The 21,399-nt window shown below is 37.6% G+C and overlaps 1 protein-coding gene across 2 annotated transcripts in view; it reads right to left on the minus strand.

Moving 5' to 3' along the window:
- Positions 1-1,649: 1,649 nt before the first annotated feature.
- The window catches only part of DUSP10 (dual specificity phosphatase 10), a 38,138-nt gene continuing 18,388 nt past the window's right edge, over positions 1,650-21,399 (minus strand). For both annotated transcript variants that reach the window (XM_070932402.1, XM_070932403.1), the window contains exons 3-4: positions 8,973-9,344; positions 1,650-4,112 (exon numbers count right to left, since the gene is read on the minus strand). In XM_070932402.1, the coding sequence (XP_070788503.1) occupies positions 3,847-4,112; positions 8,973-9,344 (638 nt within the window). In that variant the 3' untranslated portion in view covers positions 1,650-3,846. The remainder of the gene's footprint in view (positions 4,113-8,972; positions 9,345-21,399) is intronic.

Consider the following 21,399-nt stretch of genomic DNA (forward strand, 5'->3'; position numbering starts at 1 on the left):
CTGAGAATTTATTTTTATTTCCTATTTCTAAACCACTCATCTCCTTCATCTTATCACCCCAAAGGTTTCATAAAATCTTTTGTTGATGATGCCATCAACTTTCATGAGTTAGAAAAATCTTGTCAGATGATTTCAGCCATTTTAATACATATAAAATGGAAGCCACGGCATCTGAATGAAGGAGCACCAGTTACAAATGCTTGAGATGATGCTTTAGAGATATTTTTCTTATGACAATTTTCTAGGTATACTGACTCCCCTACTTTTCTTTAAATTATTCCTATCAATAAATTTCCTGAAATTGACTGTAAGGAGTAATAAAATTAGGTAATAACTCATTTCAAAACCTCAATAATTTCGGGTAGATGTTGAACAGCATGTAAAGTAAGAGGAAGCTCCAGAGATGCCATAGGTTAAACAACAGTTCCCTAACACCACCTTCAGAACATGGCCTGACAAGAGGTACTGGAACCAATGTTTCTTCTAGAGTTTTGTTATTGGGCATCCAGAAGTATATCATAGTCAGTAGTATCAAAAAGCTATCAATAGATTTAGGAATTGGCTGGTCCATATTCTCACCATCAAATTTCTAGCCTCCCTTCATCACAGGCTAGTGCCATATCTAAAGGTTTTATCATGCAAGACAGTGAGACTGTAAATGCTTCATTTTTCCTCCAATAATTTCCAATATGAAAATATTGGAAATTAGGAACAAACACCTATCAAGTCACAGGTTTCCTACTTCTGACATTGGGAAAATAAATAAATTTAAAAGTTATATCTTCCAGTATTTATAAGCTCATCTTTGGCTAAAATTTCTCCATAAACCAAGTAGTCCTTGTTAGTCAAGGAGAATTCCTATAATTTAATTAGTGTATGCAAATTCACTTACATTTATATTTTCATAAAGCAACTATCGTCATACAAATCAGGACCTGATCATTCTTGTCTTTTATTATAGAGGACATTGACATTCCCCTTTGAAAGGAGGAGGAAATTGAGACAAAAGAACTACCATTGTTCAGAAAAAGGCAAAATATATAATAAATTCTTGTAGAAAATTATTTTAATAAAATGCATCAAAAAGTGAGAAAATATATATGTTTAATAACTCTGTTTGGCAAAAGTAACAGTTACATACATACATACGTCTTCCACCACACCTCTTTTATTTCAATATATACATATATATATTGTCTTTTTAAAAAAATCCAAATTAAAAAAGCCCTCATCACAACTATGATGCTTCTATGAAACAATTTTACAAACAGCAGACATTTCCTATTCCTTCCAAACTAATCTTATCAAAAGGCACAACTTACCATCAAGTTTTCTGTGTACTCAGTTGAAATGAATGAAAGAGGTACAAAAAGACTCATTTGAATGGCACTTGCACAACACTTTATTCTACTTTTATTCTGCCAAAGCTTTCCATCAACCAGAAGCAGGATGGGAGCCCTCATACATGTCTGTTTAAGAAACACTAGCATTGCTAATAAAGTCAGTGGTAAAACAGAATTTATAATGTCCGATTTCACAACTGACATGACCAAGAAAAAAAATAAACATTATTCCAAAGTGAAAGGGACTAGAAGCCAAAAGGATTTCCCCAAGAAGATTCAAATAGTTACTATTCTGAATATGGGTATTCAATTTGTAGATAATGAAGTAATAGGCAAAGATTTAGATGATTTCCTGAGAATGAATCATAACTCCATGAGACATACCTCCATTTTATTTCTGCCTTTACAGTTCCCCATTTAGGAATCACATAAATATAACTGAAAGTTGGCTCTTTTTGATATTTAAATAGATCTTATGATGCAAAATGAAATTAAATTACTTAAGAATATGTCTGCACAACTTCATATGCTGCCATTTCCCTACTTAACTGGATGCCAAATTAAGAAAAATGACATGAAGTTTCTGCAAATTTCCAACTTTTTATCTGGTTTGTGATTCTCCCACCTCTTGTGTAGCCCCCTAGGAATCAGTGCACCCATTCTATTAGTGTGAGAGTTATTTACTTATGTGAATTAAAAACTGGCAAGAAAAAGACCCTTAGAAACAAGGGCATCTACAAGTATGCAGTTTCTGAAATGACAATATTTTTCTCCATTAATACTTTCCTTTTCTCCGCTTTGCATTTTCACTTCAGAAAAATAAAGTGAAACTCCCTGAGAAATACTTAAGTTGAAAACTTGCAAAATACCTTTTCAATGGAAAAATGAAGAGAGAAGAAATGAGAGAACAAAGTGCACTTCAGGAGCCTGATCCCATCTTCATACTGATGAGCGCCCTTGATAAAAAAAAAAACTCCATCTGAAGGTCCTATAGATGCCATTGGCTTTTGATATTTATTCTGTATGTACCGGGCCACACATGCACTATTGTGAATTATTGTGTCAATGGCATACTGGTCCAACACCACTTCTGTGTGTTGATGCTGCAGGCACACTGACCAGTTGTCAGATGTCATCTTGATCAAGCTAAGAATGTACAGGCCTTCCCTCCTGGCTTCATTTCTTCTTTTTTGTGAATACATCTGAGGGTATCTCAGATCAGTCCAGAAATATGGAATTGAGAAAGTGTTGAAAAGAGAAAGCAGTATGGAGGCTACTATTTTAGTTCAATATACCACGTATAAACTAGGACTAGATTGTTGTGTCTGATCAAAGCTGCTATAAGTGAGATAGGAGCCACCTGATACATCATGGATAAGTTATCTGGGCAAAATACATGCAGTCCCATGCTCTTCCATACCTGTTACAAGTTGAAAGCTAAACTAGCTAAGTGATTTTATGAAGGAAATAATAAAAAGGACACACACACGCTCACAATTCTAAAACACTTCATTTTATAATCAATATTTTTCTTTACATAAACAGAAACACGCCAGTATTTTGTGCGAAAAAATATTTTAAATAAACTTTGCTTATTCTTAATCTTTGTACATTCTGATATACATATGTAACAAGGTTTATGGCACCATTACTAGAACCAGAAAAGGGGGAGGGGGGAATAATTGCTTTTGTTGTATTCCTGCTTCTATATCAAGCCAGTAATCTTTGCACTATTTCTTAAAAAAATAGTATTATTACTGTGTAGCCTGCAATAATTGGTTTGAACACTCAAAATAAAAATACTTTCCATCTCCAAAAACTATTATTGCACAAGAAGCCAATAAAGGCATATGGCATAAAATGGTCAAGTCCCTTGGTGTTTAATGTCCTACCCCTCCTACCCACAACCCAAATAGAAAAATAGTACCAGAAGATGAAACGCAAGAGGAAATAAAAATGTGTTCTCTAGCCAGAAGGGTGAGATGTGATTTGCAAATAATTTAAGCTGCTCTGATCATCTTTGCACCAGCAAGCATTTTCATTAGGTTTTCTTTAGTAAAGTCTTTGCAAACTCAAGGCCTGTGGATCTAGTCTTTTTGCTATTATTTTGGCTGGTTGTGTCATTATTTTTTAAAAAAATAATATAGCTGTTCTCAGTCTATGAACCTGCACAGACTACTTAGTCATAATCTCTACAAGTAGCTGAACCACCCACCCCCTCAAAAAACAAAAACCCTAAATAATATCCAGGGAGGGTTTTTTTTTTCTCCTAAACATCCATTTTTAAAAGCTGGTTTCTTTTTAAGCCTTTCTCCTTCCTCCATTCCTTTGAGAATTGATTTGCAATGGCATTCTGAGCAAAATCTGTACCGACTTTCAAAAAAGAAGTTGTTTTTTTTTAAAAAAAGCTTTCCGTAGTAAAGCTGAAAAGAAAAGAATCACCCACGCTTCCCAGTTTGCAGAAAGTTTAGGAAAAAAAACCCTGTCCTGTGGTTCTTTGATGTCACACAACAGTCTCAACCCCAATCAGCTTTGGCGTTAGAATTCGTGGTGTGACTCCATTGTTCAGATCTTCTTCAAACTCCAATAACTGCCCCATGAAATTAAGATTGGGAGAAATGATTGGTCGCTTGCCTTTGACAAACTTATAGGCATCTGTCATAGTCATCCTTGTGTGCTTCATAAGGTATGCAATGACAATGGTGGCGGAACGAGACACCCCAGCCTGGCAGTGGATAAGAAGACCCTTCCCGCATTGATGAGCTTCCTCTGAAAAGATCAGAAACAAAGGGAGATATTGACTTTAATAGAGAAAAGGTCATTGAAAGAGATCAAGACATAACTTCATGATGCAATTCACAGTTTAACATTTCACTGGCCCAATTTCACATTGGGAAGGCGGACGAGAGGGAAGAGGTAGGAGAATTAGGCATTGTTCAGCTTCACTCTGTCCTTTCCATACCTGATTTGTTTTTGCTAATGTACAAATCAATACAGGGTCAAAATGGAAGCCCCCAAGCTCATGGCTTTGCTCGTGTTCAGAGAGTCTAATCAACACAGAAATTGCATTTATATGAATCAGTACTGCTGCTTATGAAGTATCGAAACAGTCCAAAGTTCATAAGCCTTTGAGAAATGTGTGCTTTGCTTCTCTTTGTTCCCAATAAGCAATTCTAAAGCTTTTTTTTTTGGAAAAATAGCCTAGAAGAATCCATTGCTTCTCTTTTCTCCAGCACTCCTTGTTTCAGAACATTTCTGTTATTACAACCTCCCATGAAAGTTCATTAGAGTCTTGCTGATAAGTGAATGGCAGGCATATTTTAGGTGTTTTATATATACTGAAAAGCCATGGATTGTTTTGGCTATTTTTCTCAGGGCCTGATAGCCCTATGTATTGTATCTTGACAGAATTCAACCAACTTTTAAGAAAGGAATCGGGGACCTTCAGGTTGGACATTTCTTGCAGAAACCCATTTCTCAGGATATTTTATCACTGGCTGTGTTGCTTCATGATGCCAGAAACACTAGTGCAGCATTTGAAAAGCTAAAAGTTCTCCACCTTTCTTTTATTATTTGCAGGGTCTTCATATGAATCTCATGCCTAAAACTACCCTACATACGTGAATATGCACAGGCCAGCAATGCAAAGCATTGGTAAAATGGTCACTGTCTGAAATGCTCAATCATGAAATTGCCAGATTTATGTCCAACGTAGTACAGAAAATTTATTTAAGCTTTGAAAGAGTAAAGAGGCCAAGGGCAAAATCTGAAACCATGGGTTATTTCTTTCTAATTTGTCACTGTAATTATTTTTTAATTCTAATGTTGGTGTCAGAAGCAAACTTGAAATCAAAAAGTATATCTAAAAGAGATTATGTAACACTTAGATAAACAGTGAAGGTCCCTACCCTCAAACAGCATATGCATATTTTGATTACCGAAATAAGAATCTCTGCTTGCTACTATTTCAGTGGTTTCATGTAAGTTAATTTAAAAGAAGTTATTCAGTAACAGTAACAGTAACAGAGTTGGAAGGGACCTTGAAGGTCATCTAGTCCAACTCCCTGCTCACGCAGGAGACTGTATAGGGATTCAAACCGCCGAACTGCTGACCTTTCTGATCGACAAGTTCAGTATCTTAGCCACTGAGCCACCTAGTCAGGGTGTCAAGTTATACTGTACACTATTTGGGGAAAAAAGTGTTTTTGAGATTGAATATATTCTTATATCTTCTCAGGAAGTCATCATCTGGAAAGAAATATCTGCACTTTCTTTTGGCAGTATTCAAAACTTAATTTGAAATTCCTTGCACTATTCAAAACTATCCTAAAGAAATTTACCAACAAAACAAGGAAAGAAAAAAAACCAGACCAGGATTGTCTCCAGCTTTGGCTAATTCAGAAAATAGCACTCATAGGCTTTAGGAAATGTCATTGTTCTGCAAGTAATAATTAATGTGATTAATAAATTATATCAGCTCATCTTATCAGATCTGGTAGAAGAGGCATGCTGAAAGTCCTTTTTAGGGAACTACACTTGATCCCAGGAGGCAGACTTTCTCTGCCATAGCATTCCCCTCCCCCACCATCACAAAGTGATATCATCTCCATCCTTAATGTCTATGGAGATTCTCAGTCATCCAGGTCATGGTTGCCCCAAAGGTGCTTTTTCAAGAGGCAACTGGACATTCTGGTTTTTCTTTGAAAATGTTTCACTTCTCATCCAAGAAGCTTCTTCAGCTGAAGAAGCTTCTTGAATGAGAAGTGAAACGTCTTCAAAGAAAAACCAGAAAGTCCAGTTGCCTCTTGAAAAAGCACCTTTGAGATATCTCCATCCTTACTTATTTTCTGGAAATCCCTCAATATTTAGCTATGCCATCAGGCTTGATAGTCCCAGGAGACTGGTAAGATCTGGAGGTAGCTCCATTATGGCTGTTAACATCTATTCTGTTGTGTGCCTTATGATTCTTTTTTTTAAAAAAATTTAAACAATGTCTGTTTTTTATTCATTGATTTATCATTAAATTTGTTTGCTGTCCATCTCACCTTGAGGTGACTCCTTTTACAATGTTATATACAAAAACATGTATTTAATAAAAATGAAACACTATAAAAACAACTAGGGAGGTGGGATCTGTTATTTATCAACCATGTTTTATGTTTATTCTTTAATATCCTTATTGTATGCCACCCAGAGTTATTTTGTTTTGCGAGATGGGTGGGCACACACACACATACACACTCACACACAAATGCCAGGCAACTTTTGTGGTTACAAAGCTAAACCCTGGTATGCCCTTGCAAGTTGAACAGCACAATAAACAATACAGAGTTTGCTAGTTAGAGAAAAAAAGAGGGGCAATTCTATTTTATGGCTCTCAAAGTCTTTATATGCCAGTTAAACAATAAATAATCTCTTGGCATGTTTAGTTTCCTAGAGCTAGAAATTTGCTGCTCGTTTCCTTTTCCTCTGTAACAAACAGTTACAGTACATTTAAGTTGCTATGTCGTAATGGTCCAGTGCAAATGGGGCAAGGCTTGGATGGTTAGGTAAGGCCAAAGTTCTTATTTTGCTATATGGGCTCTGGAAAAATGGATTTGGCCTGGAAGCGCAACAAATCTTCAGCTGATGCAAGTCTCATCCTGTTGCCAGCACAAAGGGAATAGACTAGTTTTATTTAGCAATAGGACTATTAAGCTGTTAAACAAAAACTGTACAACCTAGACCCACAAAGAGCCTTTTGAGAGAAAACTAGAAAAAATGGCATATTTACAGAAAGATCAAATCTATCTATCTATATTTAGTATTCCCATCAATTCCATTTTTATGCCCCAAATCGAATCTCACAAGGAAGCAGTGAGGCAAGCTGAAGGCTTTAATCAATTTTTCCCAATCTTGTGTCTGTGGCTGTCTGAGTGTATAGGGCCTCAACTGACATAGTCTTCAGCTAGCATGGCCAATGTTCATGCTAGCTGAAGGATGAGGAAGTTGATGACTAACACATCTGGCACCAGTTGGGAAACACTGTCTCAACTTACCTAGGGGGAAAAAAATGTATGTTTCTATTTCCATGGATAAAATAGCTGCAAGCATTTTGGCTCAATATTATTAGAAATTCTGAAAGCAGATCATTGTACCTTTTAACATTCTGTCCAAACCCAAAAGCCAAAATGCGTCATGCCAGATACAATAAAAAGAAAAGTGTTACCTTGAACAACATACATATATATAATCCTTGGCCTGTTAGGAAGCTTTGCTGCAACTCTCCCTTCATAATCGTTCCTAGTCATATTTAACTCTGTCCTATTTTTTCATCAGCCTCTTCCCGCAAGCCTACTATGTAGGATCATATCTTCTGAGAGTTGTGTGCAGATCAAATAGCATAAAGCTTTATGTTTTGCAAAATTATCCTTCTTTCTTGAACTGTATTCTGGGGGAATGTCACCAGAAGACATCCATAATAAAGGACAAGCTGTTCTCATAGCATTGTTGGGTAAACTGGCTAACCTCAAAAAGCAGCCCTGTGTGATCAAAGGAAGACCAAAGAAGCACCCATCCATCCCAGCATCTAAATTCCCATAATCCTGAAGTGTTGTTCACACTTGCTTTTTAGCAGCTGGTATTCTTGTGACATGCTGCTTTTCATCTTGGAAGTAATAAAACCCTATTGCATTTAACCACTGAGACTGCTATTCTCCATGAATGTGTATCAACACCGCTGGGAATTTGTGGCCATAATCAGTGAACCAGATTTGACAGTTTAACCAAGCACTACTCTTTTAATATTGTGACTACAATTTCCCAGCTTTTATAATATTGAGTTTATGAAGGCAAAGTCCATCTGAGGTGTTCTTTTCCCAGATCTCTAATCACCTGCACTGGATTGCTGTTTCTGAGATAACCTGTCAATTGATAACCTCTCAATATCCCTATGAGTAAGAGGTGGTATTCAGCAGGTTCTGACCAGTTTGAGTAGTTTGGAGAACCAGTAAATACCACCTCTGACTGGCCCTGCCCTCATCTATTCTCTGCCTCCCAAGTCTCAGCTGATCGGGAGGAAATGGGGATTTCGCAGTAACCTTCCCCTGGAGTGGGGTGGGAATGGAGATTTTATAGTATTCTTCCCCTGCCACACCCACCAAGCCATGCCACGCCCACCAAGCCATGCCATGCCCACCAAGCCATGCCCACAGAACGGGTAGTAAAAAATTTTGAATCCCACCACTGCTATGAGTCTCTCATAAACGGATATGTTGTTCCTTTGAGAGTGTGAGAATACAGAGAAAGTATATTAACAAACATCTGCAGCATGGTATTAAAATGGTATTAAAATGGTATTAATAAAGATATCAAGCCTATGTTTTACCCCCCAAAAAGTATCTCTACCCTAATGAATAGAAACCTGCAGGAAAAAGTGTGAATACTACAACACGTGATCAATTATTTTAGAAATGGAGCCAGGGATAAATAAAGAGCTTCCACTGTTAAAATGCCCAACCAAAGTAACTTCAATCATCCAACCGTCTGGACCAAAATAAATCTGTTTTATATATTCCAACCCAGAGCTAAAGCCACAAGAGCAGCACTTATTTAGAGCAATCTAGTCAAAGTGGAAACAAGAATAGTTACCAATGAATTCAAAAGCCTCTTCGAAATACTGTCTGAGGTTCTGCTTGTTGCTATCCGTGGCAGGGAGACGTTTGTAGCTGAACAAGCCTTTCTCATAATGGTAGAGAGGGAGGTGAGTGGTGACGTTGATTACATAGCCGATGTTCAACCTCTGGATCTTCTCCAAGTCCTGAGCATCATGTTCATTGCCAAGAAAGAGGAAGGGCAAGATGGGGGTGAGCTCGGCATTCTCAATGTCTGGAGTGGTAGCAATGGACTGAGGTAGTGTACAGGTTACTGCGGCACCTCCACCTCCGCTTTCAGGACACTCCTGAAGTTGGAGGGAATTATCACAGAGGTTTTCGTGGTTCTGCTTAAAACTGCTGAGTCCACCTACAACAAGAGAGAAGAGTTGGGTTTTTAATGAGAGAAAATGGAAAAGGGGGGGGGGTGAGAGCTCAGTGCCGACAGTCTTAATCCACCAAGCAAAGGCAGAGGTCCTTCCTGTTTCTGAAGCTGTAATTTTCATTTTCTGCCATGTGCTGGAAACTCAAATGAAAGCTGCTTGACAAAGCAAATTATCTTGGATCACAAAGTCCAGGAATATATTTGCTTACTACTTCTTTCACTGGTTTGTTAGTGGTCTCAAAAAAACAGACAAGATGCCTCTACATTGCAGTAGATACTTGTACTCACTTTACATATTTTAAGATCCCCCTGGGTTTATATCGACCTTTCTGCAGCTTAATAACTTTTCCCACAATCTCATAGTTCACAGGAGTTGAATCCAATACCAAAGTTGAAATCAAAATTGAAATGATGCCTAACTCTGGTTTGTGTGTTGCAAGAAATGGAAAAAATACACACATTTGATACCTTTTGCTTTCTTTTTCTTTCAAAAGAATAGTGTTTGTAGCTTTCAGTTTTATGTTGTTTATTATGGGTTTGGTTTTTTTTACATTTTATATCTGTGGCTTTTTTTATAGTGTTGTTTTGTTTCATTATTGTATGCTGCCCAACGTCGCTTTTGACTTTCATAAATAAACTTCTGAATCACACCATTTGGATTTCACAATCTAATTTTCCTCCTAATAAAAGTCTGCTTCACAAAGAAGAGATTACTCAAAAAGGGAATTGTTGAAAGACAGGGTACACACAATATTTTTTTCCCTAATGCCTGAGTAGGCATTCAGGATTGCCTTCAGCTCTCTCTCTGTTGGGACACCGATTCAGTAAAGTAAAAATGTGAAAACTTTCCTCCCTTCAATCCAAATGACTTTAGCTGAGACTCCCCACCTGCCTAGTTGCCATAGCATTGACACAAAGACATAGAATGACATCAGCTTGGCATGACATCAGCTCTTTGAGTGCAAACAATGTAAGAAGCACCACTTTGTTTAAGGGCTTTTGGTACAACTGTGTGTTTCAGAGCCCATGATGTAATGCTAACAGGTGGTTGGACCAGCTTTTGCTTCAGGAGGAGGAGGAAAATACAGTTATGGCCCTTCTGAATGTGTAGGAGATTATAGGTGAGGCAGCTATAACAACAGCGGAACTTTGTCTTTAATTAAAGAGAAATGCTGCCTTTGGCAAACTGGGCAAGTGGACTTTGGAAAATTACAATATATATTGCACAAAGCAAAATCAGCTTAACAGAAAATCTTATTCCTTATACACATATTGAAAATCAAGACATGGTAACTTAAAGGTTCCCAAATCATTCAGGATAGTCCCACTATTTCATCTATTGTTGCTCTTCTATGCCAAAATAACTTTAAAAAGTTTAGACATTCCTCAACTAAGTTCTCAAAGAAAAATACTAAATATGCTAGTCATTACAAAAAACAAGTAGCTTATATTTAAAAGATGAGCATTTAAGTACAAGAGTATAGGTGAGAAGTCAAAAGTTTGATTTTCCTAATAATTTAGTAGTTTGCTCAATTCATTTGAAGACCTCCTCCCCGCACCCCTGCAGGGTTTTGCTATTTTGTTAGCCAACAGAGAAACATTATGATCAAAATCTACAGTAATTCGACAGAGCAATCTCAGAAAGATCAGATTCTTTTGCTCTGAATTCTGTGTAAGCCCTTAAAGGCTTCTTCCTTTCAGTCTGGAGAGAACAATGGGAGAAATCTTAAAACATTTCAAAAGAGAGGTCAGCAACACCAAATTGCAGCTTTGGCTTTAGCCAGAGGAAATGTTTTTCCTTCTCCGTATCATGAATATCCTTCTTTTTTTTTTAACTATGTGCTCTAGTTCTTAGGTAGCAGTATGAATTTTCCCATAAAAAAGCTGTGTTCCTAATGGTGGCTTGGTGAGAAAATGCAATCAGAGCACACTTTTTCTACTTGCATAATCAAATGGAAAGCTACACCTGCTCCCAGGTCCACTGAGGTGTTTTTTGTTGTTATTGTTGGGCCTGGAGTAAAAAGTAGGGTCTCTCTCCAAAATGAGGAGCATGCCAACTGTAAGAAAAGCTTCCACTCTACTTAAGAAAATATGGCTGAAAAATCTGAGGCTTTCTCTAGATACTGCTGTTTTCATCATTGGCCAAGTTTTTGGGAGATGCTGTGTGTTGTGGTTCAGCAACATTTAAGAGTCTGCAGGTTCTCCCTATAAAAGATTTCAGGCATAACTAATGTAAATGCAAAGCTCTGGTGAGTCTTGTAGCTATCCACAAGATTATAGTCTCATCTCAAGCCACATTTTGGACATGGTTAAAGCAAACTCTTACCGTAGTATAACTATCTCTGATACAATAACCTGGGAGATGGGAGATGGATTATAACTGCTAGGAAGACCAGGTATCCATATTTCATATTTGAATTTCTGACAAGAGGAGGGGGAGGAAGGGAAGGTATTATGAAGATGGTCAGAGAAATGGACAGCACTCTGAGGCAGTAACGGAATTAAGGGAATAAGGCTGGGAAGGAAGAATGGGTGAGTGATGTGCAGTAGCTAAGGGGGAGAGGAAAATGTTGGGAAGATTGATAGATCAGGCAGGCAGGTGGATATAAGTTGGTAGCAAATATAATTCTTTCCCCTCACCCTGGCTCTGCCCCAATCCATAGTTCCTGACTGACAAAACACTAGAAGGAAAAGGAGTCCTTCAACAATCCTTAAGGCTGGTGCTAAGAATGATGGCCCTATCTTTAAAGGGCTGGTAGTCTGTTTCAGAATTAACACACTCTCCTTCTACTTTAAAATACTTTAAAATGAGATTTTTAATTCCCAGTTTGATCTCCAGGATCCTAGTTATTTTATGCTTTTCCACTTGATCACAACCTCTTTTTTTTCTTAGGGGAATGGAAAGTTAATTATATGTTAACTTTCACATCCATCACACCTGTATTTCTAATGGTTGTGGAGCACAGGAGGTGAATAGAAAGAGAACATAATGAAACTCCCAGAACCAGTGTGTTTTGGTTTTAAAAGTAGTTAAGTAAGTATATTTATGTAGGAGTTGGATTGAGAATGGAAGTATCACTGTTCTCAGACACACATCGATATCCACTGCACCATGCAGATGCCCAGAGAAAGGCTGGGGCTTTGGGAGACCTTAGCCCCAGCTTTTCATAGTATCAGAAGATTTGCAAAGTATCTCTGTGGTCTAATCCAACCCTCCTCCTGTTCACCGCAGTATCTACTGAAGCATCTCTGATACCTTTTGCATCCCCCTACTTACAAGCATTTCCTGCCAATATACAGGAAATGTTTCCTGTTTAAAATGGTTTACGGTTTAAAAATATCCCTACACATCTAGAATTGAGGCATTCCTTACTCAATATATAAAATAGGACCGGGTTAAAAAATAACTATCATAAAAATTATCAATAAAGCTGTGCATATGTGTGTACATATGGTATGTGTGTGTTTAGACAGCAGAATAATCATAGCAGGCAATAATTTTAGAAAAGTGTTGTGCAAGAAAACCTTCTCAGGTGACGAGTCCATGAGAACTAAAAAACACATGTTCTTTTGTATAATTATGGAGGTCAGACTTTTGTCAGGGACCAGCATATCCATTCATTACTGATTTTATTCATACAATAACTGCTGATAAGAAAAATATGGCATCAAATATTGGGGGGAAGATCTTATCCAAGAGGTTCATTTCAGGATACATCAAAAACCCAGCAAAGTACTTGGTTCTCTGGCTGTTTTAAATAAAAGGTCATTTCAGGCATCAAATATATAGTCAAAACGTATTTGGCAAATTGCAATCGTTGTGCCATTTTCAGGTTTATTTCTTTGCCCTGTTTAGTATTGCTGTCTAATACCTATACTCGGTAGTGGAATTCTGTTATTTGTCTCTCAAAGAGCATACATTACTTGGGTTTATATATATATTCCCATTTGTAAAAGGCTAAAAATGTGAAGACCTAACTGGCAAGTTCACTTTGAGCCATGCTTCTCCTGGGCGGGAAGGAGGATTCAATATCTATGGAATGTCTATGGAAAGCAAGATGGTAATTATAGCCAGCCAACAGTTAGTAAGTGAGGTGGAATTTCTTAGTGAAATTCAAGATGCTGGTTGTCACCTGTAAAGCCCTACCTGGTCTTTCTCTTAATTGGAGAAAGGCAGCTCACAAATAACCATGGGACCACCTTTCTCCAATTATCTCTACTCCTCCCATAAGATGAAGCATCTTATCTTGTAAGATCCTGAAGCCATCCTTTCTCTACCATCAATCCCATTCTCTAGAATATTGTTGCCTGGAGGTTCACCTGGCCACAACCTTAATGCCAGTTGAAAACTTGCCTTTTGAAATTAGAGGCTGTGTGATTTGTGATGCTGATACCAGAAGATAGTTGATAGGGGCATTTTTCTCCCCATTGCATTCTATTTGTCTATGTGCTTTTATATTGTATTTTTATATTCTTTTTAACTATGCATACTACCTCCAGTTTTCAGATTTGATGGCTTATAAATCAAACAAAATAAATCTCAGAGGAACAGAGAAAGTTGGAAAGAGTTGTCAGCTTTCTGCTGTTCCTCAATGATTTTTCACAAGAAATACTCATATTTAATCAGCAATAAATAACATTACTCTCCTGAAGTAATAACAGAAATTGCTGCCAGTACAGGAAACATTAAAGTGCAAACCACCTACTTGTGCACACGCAAGTGCCCTGCTGTAAATACTCCTAATTCTAAAGGAAGAAAGTGATAAAAGCAGGAAAATCTCAGGCCATTATTCTGTGGGAGAACAGATGGCCATAATCCCCAGAACAAAATCCTGCATTAGCATCTCAAAAATTCCAGAAGTGCAACAGAGAGGGGAATCTCTAGTTAAAAACTATATGCATTTTTTTTGGCTGATGTTTAGATAGGGTTTCACTTTTTTTAAGCATTGAGAGTCTCTATAATTCAGTTATGTAAATTTATATATTATACACACCACATAGTCTTGGGGGGGGTGAAATTAATTTCCGTTTATTTGACCAATCAGTGTCAAGCAATATGTCAGTAAGATCTTTGTGTGAAAAAGGTGTGCAAGACAATAGTGTATTTCATGGTTTCCTGGTGTGGTACCCTTCAAATGCATTCAATCATGTGCTATCAAGACCATTGACATGGCCACTAAGCAGGGACAATACTTATTACAGTCTAAATCATTTGAACTGCTGTATGTGAATAAGACTGGCCTAGAAAATTTTAGAACTTCTAGTTCAGGCGTCCCCAACCCCCAGTCCATGAATCGGCACTGGTCCACGGCCTGCCAGCAACTGGGCCATGCAAACAAGCAAAGTCCTATCTAAGGGATGCAGGCAGCACATGGAACCACATCCTCTCCGGTCCACAGAAAAACCTCTTTCCACGAAACTGGTCCCTGGTTCCCAAAAGGTTGGGAGCCGCTGATCTAATTAGTCTATAAATAACCCATACACAAATACAGACAGAGTCAAACAATAGATCCATTTGGGCTAGAGTAAAACAATTTTATTAGCAATAGTCAGATTCTAAAATTATTGCTTTTATTTTAATTGAAAGACAAGAGTGGGAAAACTGTAGAGATTTCAGTACCTGCTCTTTATTATAACTTTCAGATATATACCCATTTAAAACATTTACTCAAGCACGTCAGCAACAATCATGAAGTCCTATAGGCTGGCCAATGTTTTATAAATCATCTTGCAAAAGCAGCTAGATCCCACCCAGGAAGGGAAGTCTTTTAAATAATGAAATCTGATTAATTTAGAAGACTTGGGCTTGAAGTTGACAGCCACATTGATAGAAGAAAATTGGAAGATCCAATAGATATAATGAAAACACGATTTTCACACAATCTTTGGCAATGTGTTATTAGCCAGAGAGTGAAACAGAATTATTTCAATATCAGATACCTGTATTTTATAACAAGCAAGCCAGTTCACAGGCACAGATGCTTCAATATAGCAATTAAAGAAATCAACAGAAATCCCCATTTTCTTTCCAATTGTCAGTGATGTTACATAACAAAATAGTACCCACTGTATAAGCAGTTAAATTATTTTTAATTGCTTGTATAAAGCAATTAAACAATTGCTTGTTTAAAGCAATTTAAAAAACAAGCACTTGTCTATTTGGACATTCCAGAAAGCTCCTATAGATAAACTTTGTCTTTTTAGGCCAGACCATTGCTAAAAATCATGGGATCTGCCCTATGTGACATTTTACAGTTGCACTGATTCATTTAACTCAAAGGGTTTAATCAACCACTCAGGAATAAATTTGGTCTTTCTACCACTTCAGCTATACAGTCTCAGAATATAAGCAAAGAGATGGCCCACTTTAGTAAACAATTTCAGGATTTGGATAAGATATCAGCTTGTTGTATATTAAGCATTCTCCAATATCACCTCTGATACCTATAGGTCATCTTTGGGACCACATACATTCCTGACATCATCCACATACATTCAGCATCCTCTGAAGCTAACGTGGAAGATAACAAAAAGTTATTTTTAAAAAATAATGGAGATTCGAAATTCTGATGTGCCTGAAGGACTTTTAGATTGAAGAGTTCTCAACTACCTTCCTGCAATTGAAACAGACAAAAAACTTACATAATTGGTGTTGGTAGCCTTATAAAGTCAGATTTCCTCCAGCAATTGCTATTGAACATGATAGTTTATTCACAAAAGCTTTCACTTAGATTATCTTCAGAAGAAGCTCTCAGTCAGTGCAACATAGAAGACAGTAGACGGTTTTCTGAGACAGAAAACTGGTGAGAATTGGGTTTAACTGCCCAGTTACTAAAATACTGATTCAAAGTCACAATTCTTAGAGAATTTGTATTAGACATTCTTCTACGGAAGAAGACAATTTTGGGGAACTCTTATGGGTATAATGTGGCAGCCAAAATATGCATACAGTGTAGGTACATAAATGGTATGTCTTTTATTGTACATTTCTAAAACCTCATGATTCCCCTTGTTTCAATTAAATCAAATCTCATCAGGGATTAAATTGAGTCATCTTTTAATTTAATTAAGTCATCAGGGAGAAAACTCTTCCCCTATGTACTTACTTTGTAGCAATGCTCTTGTCACAACTAAGACGAAGTCTCACCCCTGAGATTGTTAGGAAATTTTTCCTTTCCTTATTAGAAAAATGCATAGCAATTGACCACCCACATTTCTTAATCACAATGTGCTAAAGAATGCCTGCCTGCCTGCCTGCCTGCCTGCCTGCCTGCCCGCCCGCCCATCCATCCATCCATCCATCCATCCATCCATCCATGCATCTATCCATCCATCCATCCATCTATCCATCTTATAGAGCTGCCCATCTCATAAGCACATGACTCTGGGTGATGTACAATAAGTGGCATACAACAAAGCTAAAACAATAAACATCTAAAATCGTTATCATTAACATATATTAAAAACATTTTAAAACTATAAAAAGAACTAGATCAGAGGATGTTAATAGTAATGGAGTCACCTCACTTGTTCAATCACCCTCTCCGGTACCCAGGCTTCCTGTCATAACCATGTCTTGAGGAAACTTTATAAGCTTAGAAGTGATGGGGCCATTCTTAACTTGTGGGAGGGGGAAGAGGAGATTCCACAGTGTGGGGGCCACAGCAGTTTCAGCAGTCCTTAAAGGATGTTTATGCCTAGCACTAGTCTATGCTATCTTAACTTAAATCTGTTAGGGTCCACATTCCAGAAGCAAACTGGATGGGAATGCATACATATTCTCTCTGGGAAAAATAGGAGCTTGTGTTATTGGTCTTTGTAGTAATCTCTCCACTGTTGCAGTTGCCCAGAATTAAATGGCACAAGGTGACAGATCTTATTGAAAGCTCTCAGCTGTGGATCTGAAGCCAACCCATCCCAAAACTATGGGGAGATGTAAAGAAATCAAACATGGTTGTAGTGTATTTTGATGATAAAAATGGTGAATTGAAGATGGCTCTATGTCCAGAAACCAATCCTCAAGTATAGAAATCAGCAATCAGTCATTCCCACCCTCACTGGTGTCTCATTGACTAGGCAAGACATATCTGCATGCAATAAAAGAACCTATGAAATTGGTTGTGGCTCTTGAATCAATCAGGGCTTCCGATTTATTATATAGATCTACTTTGAGAGTGAACAGCAATAGGCAATATAAAACACTGTATGTCTGAGGTCCCTTAAATTGCTGGATGACCCTTGCTCCTGACACTCACAAAGAACTGTGTCATTTTCTAGCAAAGTAGGCTTCATGTGAATAGAATACTTAGTTGGAAAATAATCCTGCCAGCCACAGCTATGATACTTCACAGTCAATTCAAGATAGGAAAATTTATTCTAGAAAGCTAGTACAAATGCCCCCAAACCAGCAGTGAACCCCACCCCCCGGTTCTATCCGGTTCGCTGAACTGGTAGCACTGGCAGTGGGAGGCTCCGCCCACCCGCCAAGATGTCATTACATCCCGATTTTTTACTATTTGCTCATGCGCAAAAGAGGCACGTGTGCTCCCATGTGCTCCCGTTCCCGAACCGGTAGCAAAGGTAAGTGGATTTCACTGCTGCTCCAAACTCCATAATATAAGCAAAGACCTTGCATATATTTGCATTATTTTTCTACAGTAATCAGTGAGGTCCATTGGTTTCAAATTGCATTTGAAAAATCTGATCAGAAGAGGGAAACGGAGTATACAGAAAAAGAGATAATAGTGGCAATTTTGCCTTTTTTCCATGCATAGTACGCCATTGTCCTTCAGTTCTTCCAACTATAGTTATACACTGAAATAATCCTCCTTAAGAATTTGAGCAACCTATGAAACAGTTTCTCCCACAGATCACCAGATAGGACTTCCTTTAATTAATCAGCCTAAGCCATTCCATTCCAGTCCATATCCCAAATCAAAATAATATTTAATTATTAAACAAGTTTATATAGCAGGCCATGATTATATGCCTATACTCAGCAATTACCTTATGGTAAACTGTTAATTTCATGGCTAGCTATCAGTCTTCCAGAAATGTTGTCGAAGGCAGCTCTCGGTATGATCATAAAATTAGGATACTCTCCTGGCCAGGATTGTTATTTTCCAGAAGAAAAACTGCTCATTTACCTGCTCCTCTTATTTAAAATCCAAGTACAAATTCTTTGTGAGAATACTTAGAGAGGAATTCTACCTGTCTTAAGCAAATGTATAATTTATAACTAAGTGATGAACGTCTTAAATTGCTCTGGTATTCAATGTAATGCAACGTAACAAGGTAGCACAAAGTTGTGCAGCAACTGGTAGTTGCTGGACTTTTTCCCGTCTGCGGTGTGATCCAATTGTTTGGATCGACTGGTTAATCTACAAATCTACATGAGTCACTCTAGCAGATCCATTTGGTTCTTATACAAAAGAAGGCATTAACAACAGCATGGCAAGAGAACTAAACCATAGTCCAGGTCTAGAAACCTGAAGCAAGCACTCAGGGGTGAAATGCTCCCGGTTCAGACCAGTTCGGCTGAACCGGTAGCAATGGTGGCCAGTGGTTCGGAGAACCAGTAGCTATGGTGACGCGAGGCTCCACTCACCCGCCCGATCATCGTTACTTCCTGGTTTTAACAGGAAGTAACCTGTTTTTTACCCTCTGCGCATGCGCAGAAGGGTTTGTGCATGTTCAGAGGGTCTGCTCGCTCAGGTGATGTGCACAGAGCGCATGCACTTCCAAACCAGTTGAAAGGGTAAGTAAATTTCACCCCTGCAAGCACCCTTACAGTAAACAGTTGCTGAAATTGTGGGTCAGGCTTTAACCCACAGGCAGGACTGAATCAAGAATTACAACATGGAGAAAATAGGAAGCCAGAACCAAAAAAAGTGTTACTTCTGTGATGGAAGAACAAGCCCTGTATATAGAAACAATAATCGTGCCCTCTTGTTTTTTGTTTTTCTTCCTGCTCCATCTCATGCACTATTTATCCCTTCTCTTTTGAGTGGGCTGACCTGTTTCCATCTGACCTTTGTTTTTGCGATTATCAGATTTGTAATCAAATCGTTTTCACTGACTGTATAGGAACTTTCACAAACCAATTCCTTCCATTTACCTACTCCCAAAAGAAGCTTCCAGGATGACTCATACTACTTTACAATAACTAAATCCTGAGCATTCCATAAATATGCAAGATCATTCTCCTGTCACCACCCTTTCATCCCCCATATACTCCTTACCTGTAGAAGCCAATTTATAAACAAGCTACATGCTAAATTAGTTCATGAGCAATCTAAATTGAATTGCAGCCCTCTCTGATTCTTGAAGTAGCTAATGGCTGACCCATGAGCAACAGGAAGCTGATAAAATTGGAAATAAAATAGAAGTAAATTCAGGACAAGAAAATGATCCAAACTATTGTATTCAGTGTCTCAACCTCCCTGAATGCCACCTAAGCTGGTAAGGTTGCAAGTCTGATCCTTCTACTTTCTATACATCCTGGGAGAAGTGAAAAAAGTTTCCACTGTCAGAGTCAGGAAGCAATGGATTTTGAATATAACTAAAATCAAAAGCATCCACATTCTCATGCAGATCTTAGTCAAAACATGAAGACATATGCCTCTTAAAATTGAGCTGGGGTGAGCAGTATTTGCGTACTGTCCAGAAACAAAACAAATTTAAAGCTGAGGAACTGAGAAAAATGGACAAAACCCAAATTAATAAATTCCTAATAATCAGGGAATGTTCTACAGACAGTCCTTCTTTAGTGACTGCCTTATTTAGCAACTGCTTGCAGTTGCAAACGATGTGGAAAAAGTAACTATGTGACCAATCCTCACATTTATTATCTTTGCAGTTCTGTAAGGCAAGAGAAAGCTGAAGTAAGATCATAAAATCAGGATATTTCGCTTAGCAACCACTTTGTTTAATTGCTGGTTCCAATTGTGGTCACTAAATGAGGACTACCTATATATTGTCTGTTTCTATATATGTGCAAATGTAAGAAAGATATATACACACATATACAAACATACAGGAATGTATTCCCACATAGTAATACTAAGTTGTATATATAAATAGTCCTCAACTTACAACTGTTATTTCAGCAACCATTTGAAATTATGATGGTGTTGAATGAAGGATCTTTTCTTTAAATCCATGTCATAATGCATTTCCCTTTATTTTTTACTAATTGGTAAAAATTGCAGAATGCTAGGTGGAGCAGATCTTAACTTAGAGGTATGAACTAAATCACATCACTTATGAATAAAAAGTGGAGATACTGAGTAGATTTAGCATATTAGATCTGGTAGACAATGTGCCTGAAGAACTATGGGCAGACGTTTGTAACATTGTACAAGAAGCAGCAATTAAAACCATCTCTTTTTAAATATCAATAACCAAATGCATCATTCTAGGTGATGGGGGAAAAGAAATAGAAATACTCAACTGTAATGAAGACAGTCAACTGTATTAGCTAAAAACTCTAGCACCAAATTGAACAAAATACAAAATAGAATGAAGAAAGTTCTGAGCTATTAATCTTTATGACACTGCGAAGTAATTTTATGATTGCAATCTTGATATTACTCAGAATTTGAAATGTGACCTTGAAGGCAGCATCATCATATAATCATAGACCTTAAATCAGGATTTTCTTAGACTGTTTGATAATCCAGCCCTGCTAAACATGGCCTCGTCCACTACTTTCAGCCAACCACCTAATGTAATTTGAGAAACTTTTATCTAAAGTAGTGTTTTTCAAACTGTTTGAAGAAATTGCAAAATCACTCCATAGAATTAATTCAGATGAAGTATTTTGCAGAGAAAGTTTGCAATTCTCTTGTGTAAAAGATTTTAGAGATCTCCATTCCGGACATTATTCACCTCCTTTCTGTTTTCAACTTTTGTGCATCAATTGGCTATATATGAGCTGGCAGTTATATTGGACGGTTCACATTAACCACAACAATTTTAGGATTGGATTACCTCCTGCCCACATACAAAGGACACTGTATTTGAAGTCAGCACTTACAAA

The sequence above is a fragment of the Pituophis catenifer genome, unplaced genomic scaffold (genome assembly GCF_029215685.1).
Source record: "Pituophis catenifer annectens isolate HBS135680 unplaced genomic scaffold, rPitCat1.0.hap2 SCAF_1, whole genome shotgun sequence".
Classification (NCBI taxonomy): domain Eukaryota; kingdom Metazoa; phylum Chordata; class Lepidosauria; order Squamata; family Colubridae; genus Pituophis; species Pituophis catenifer.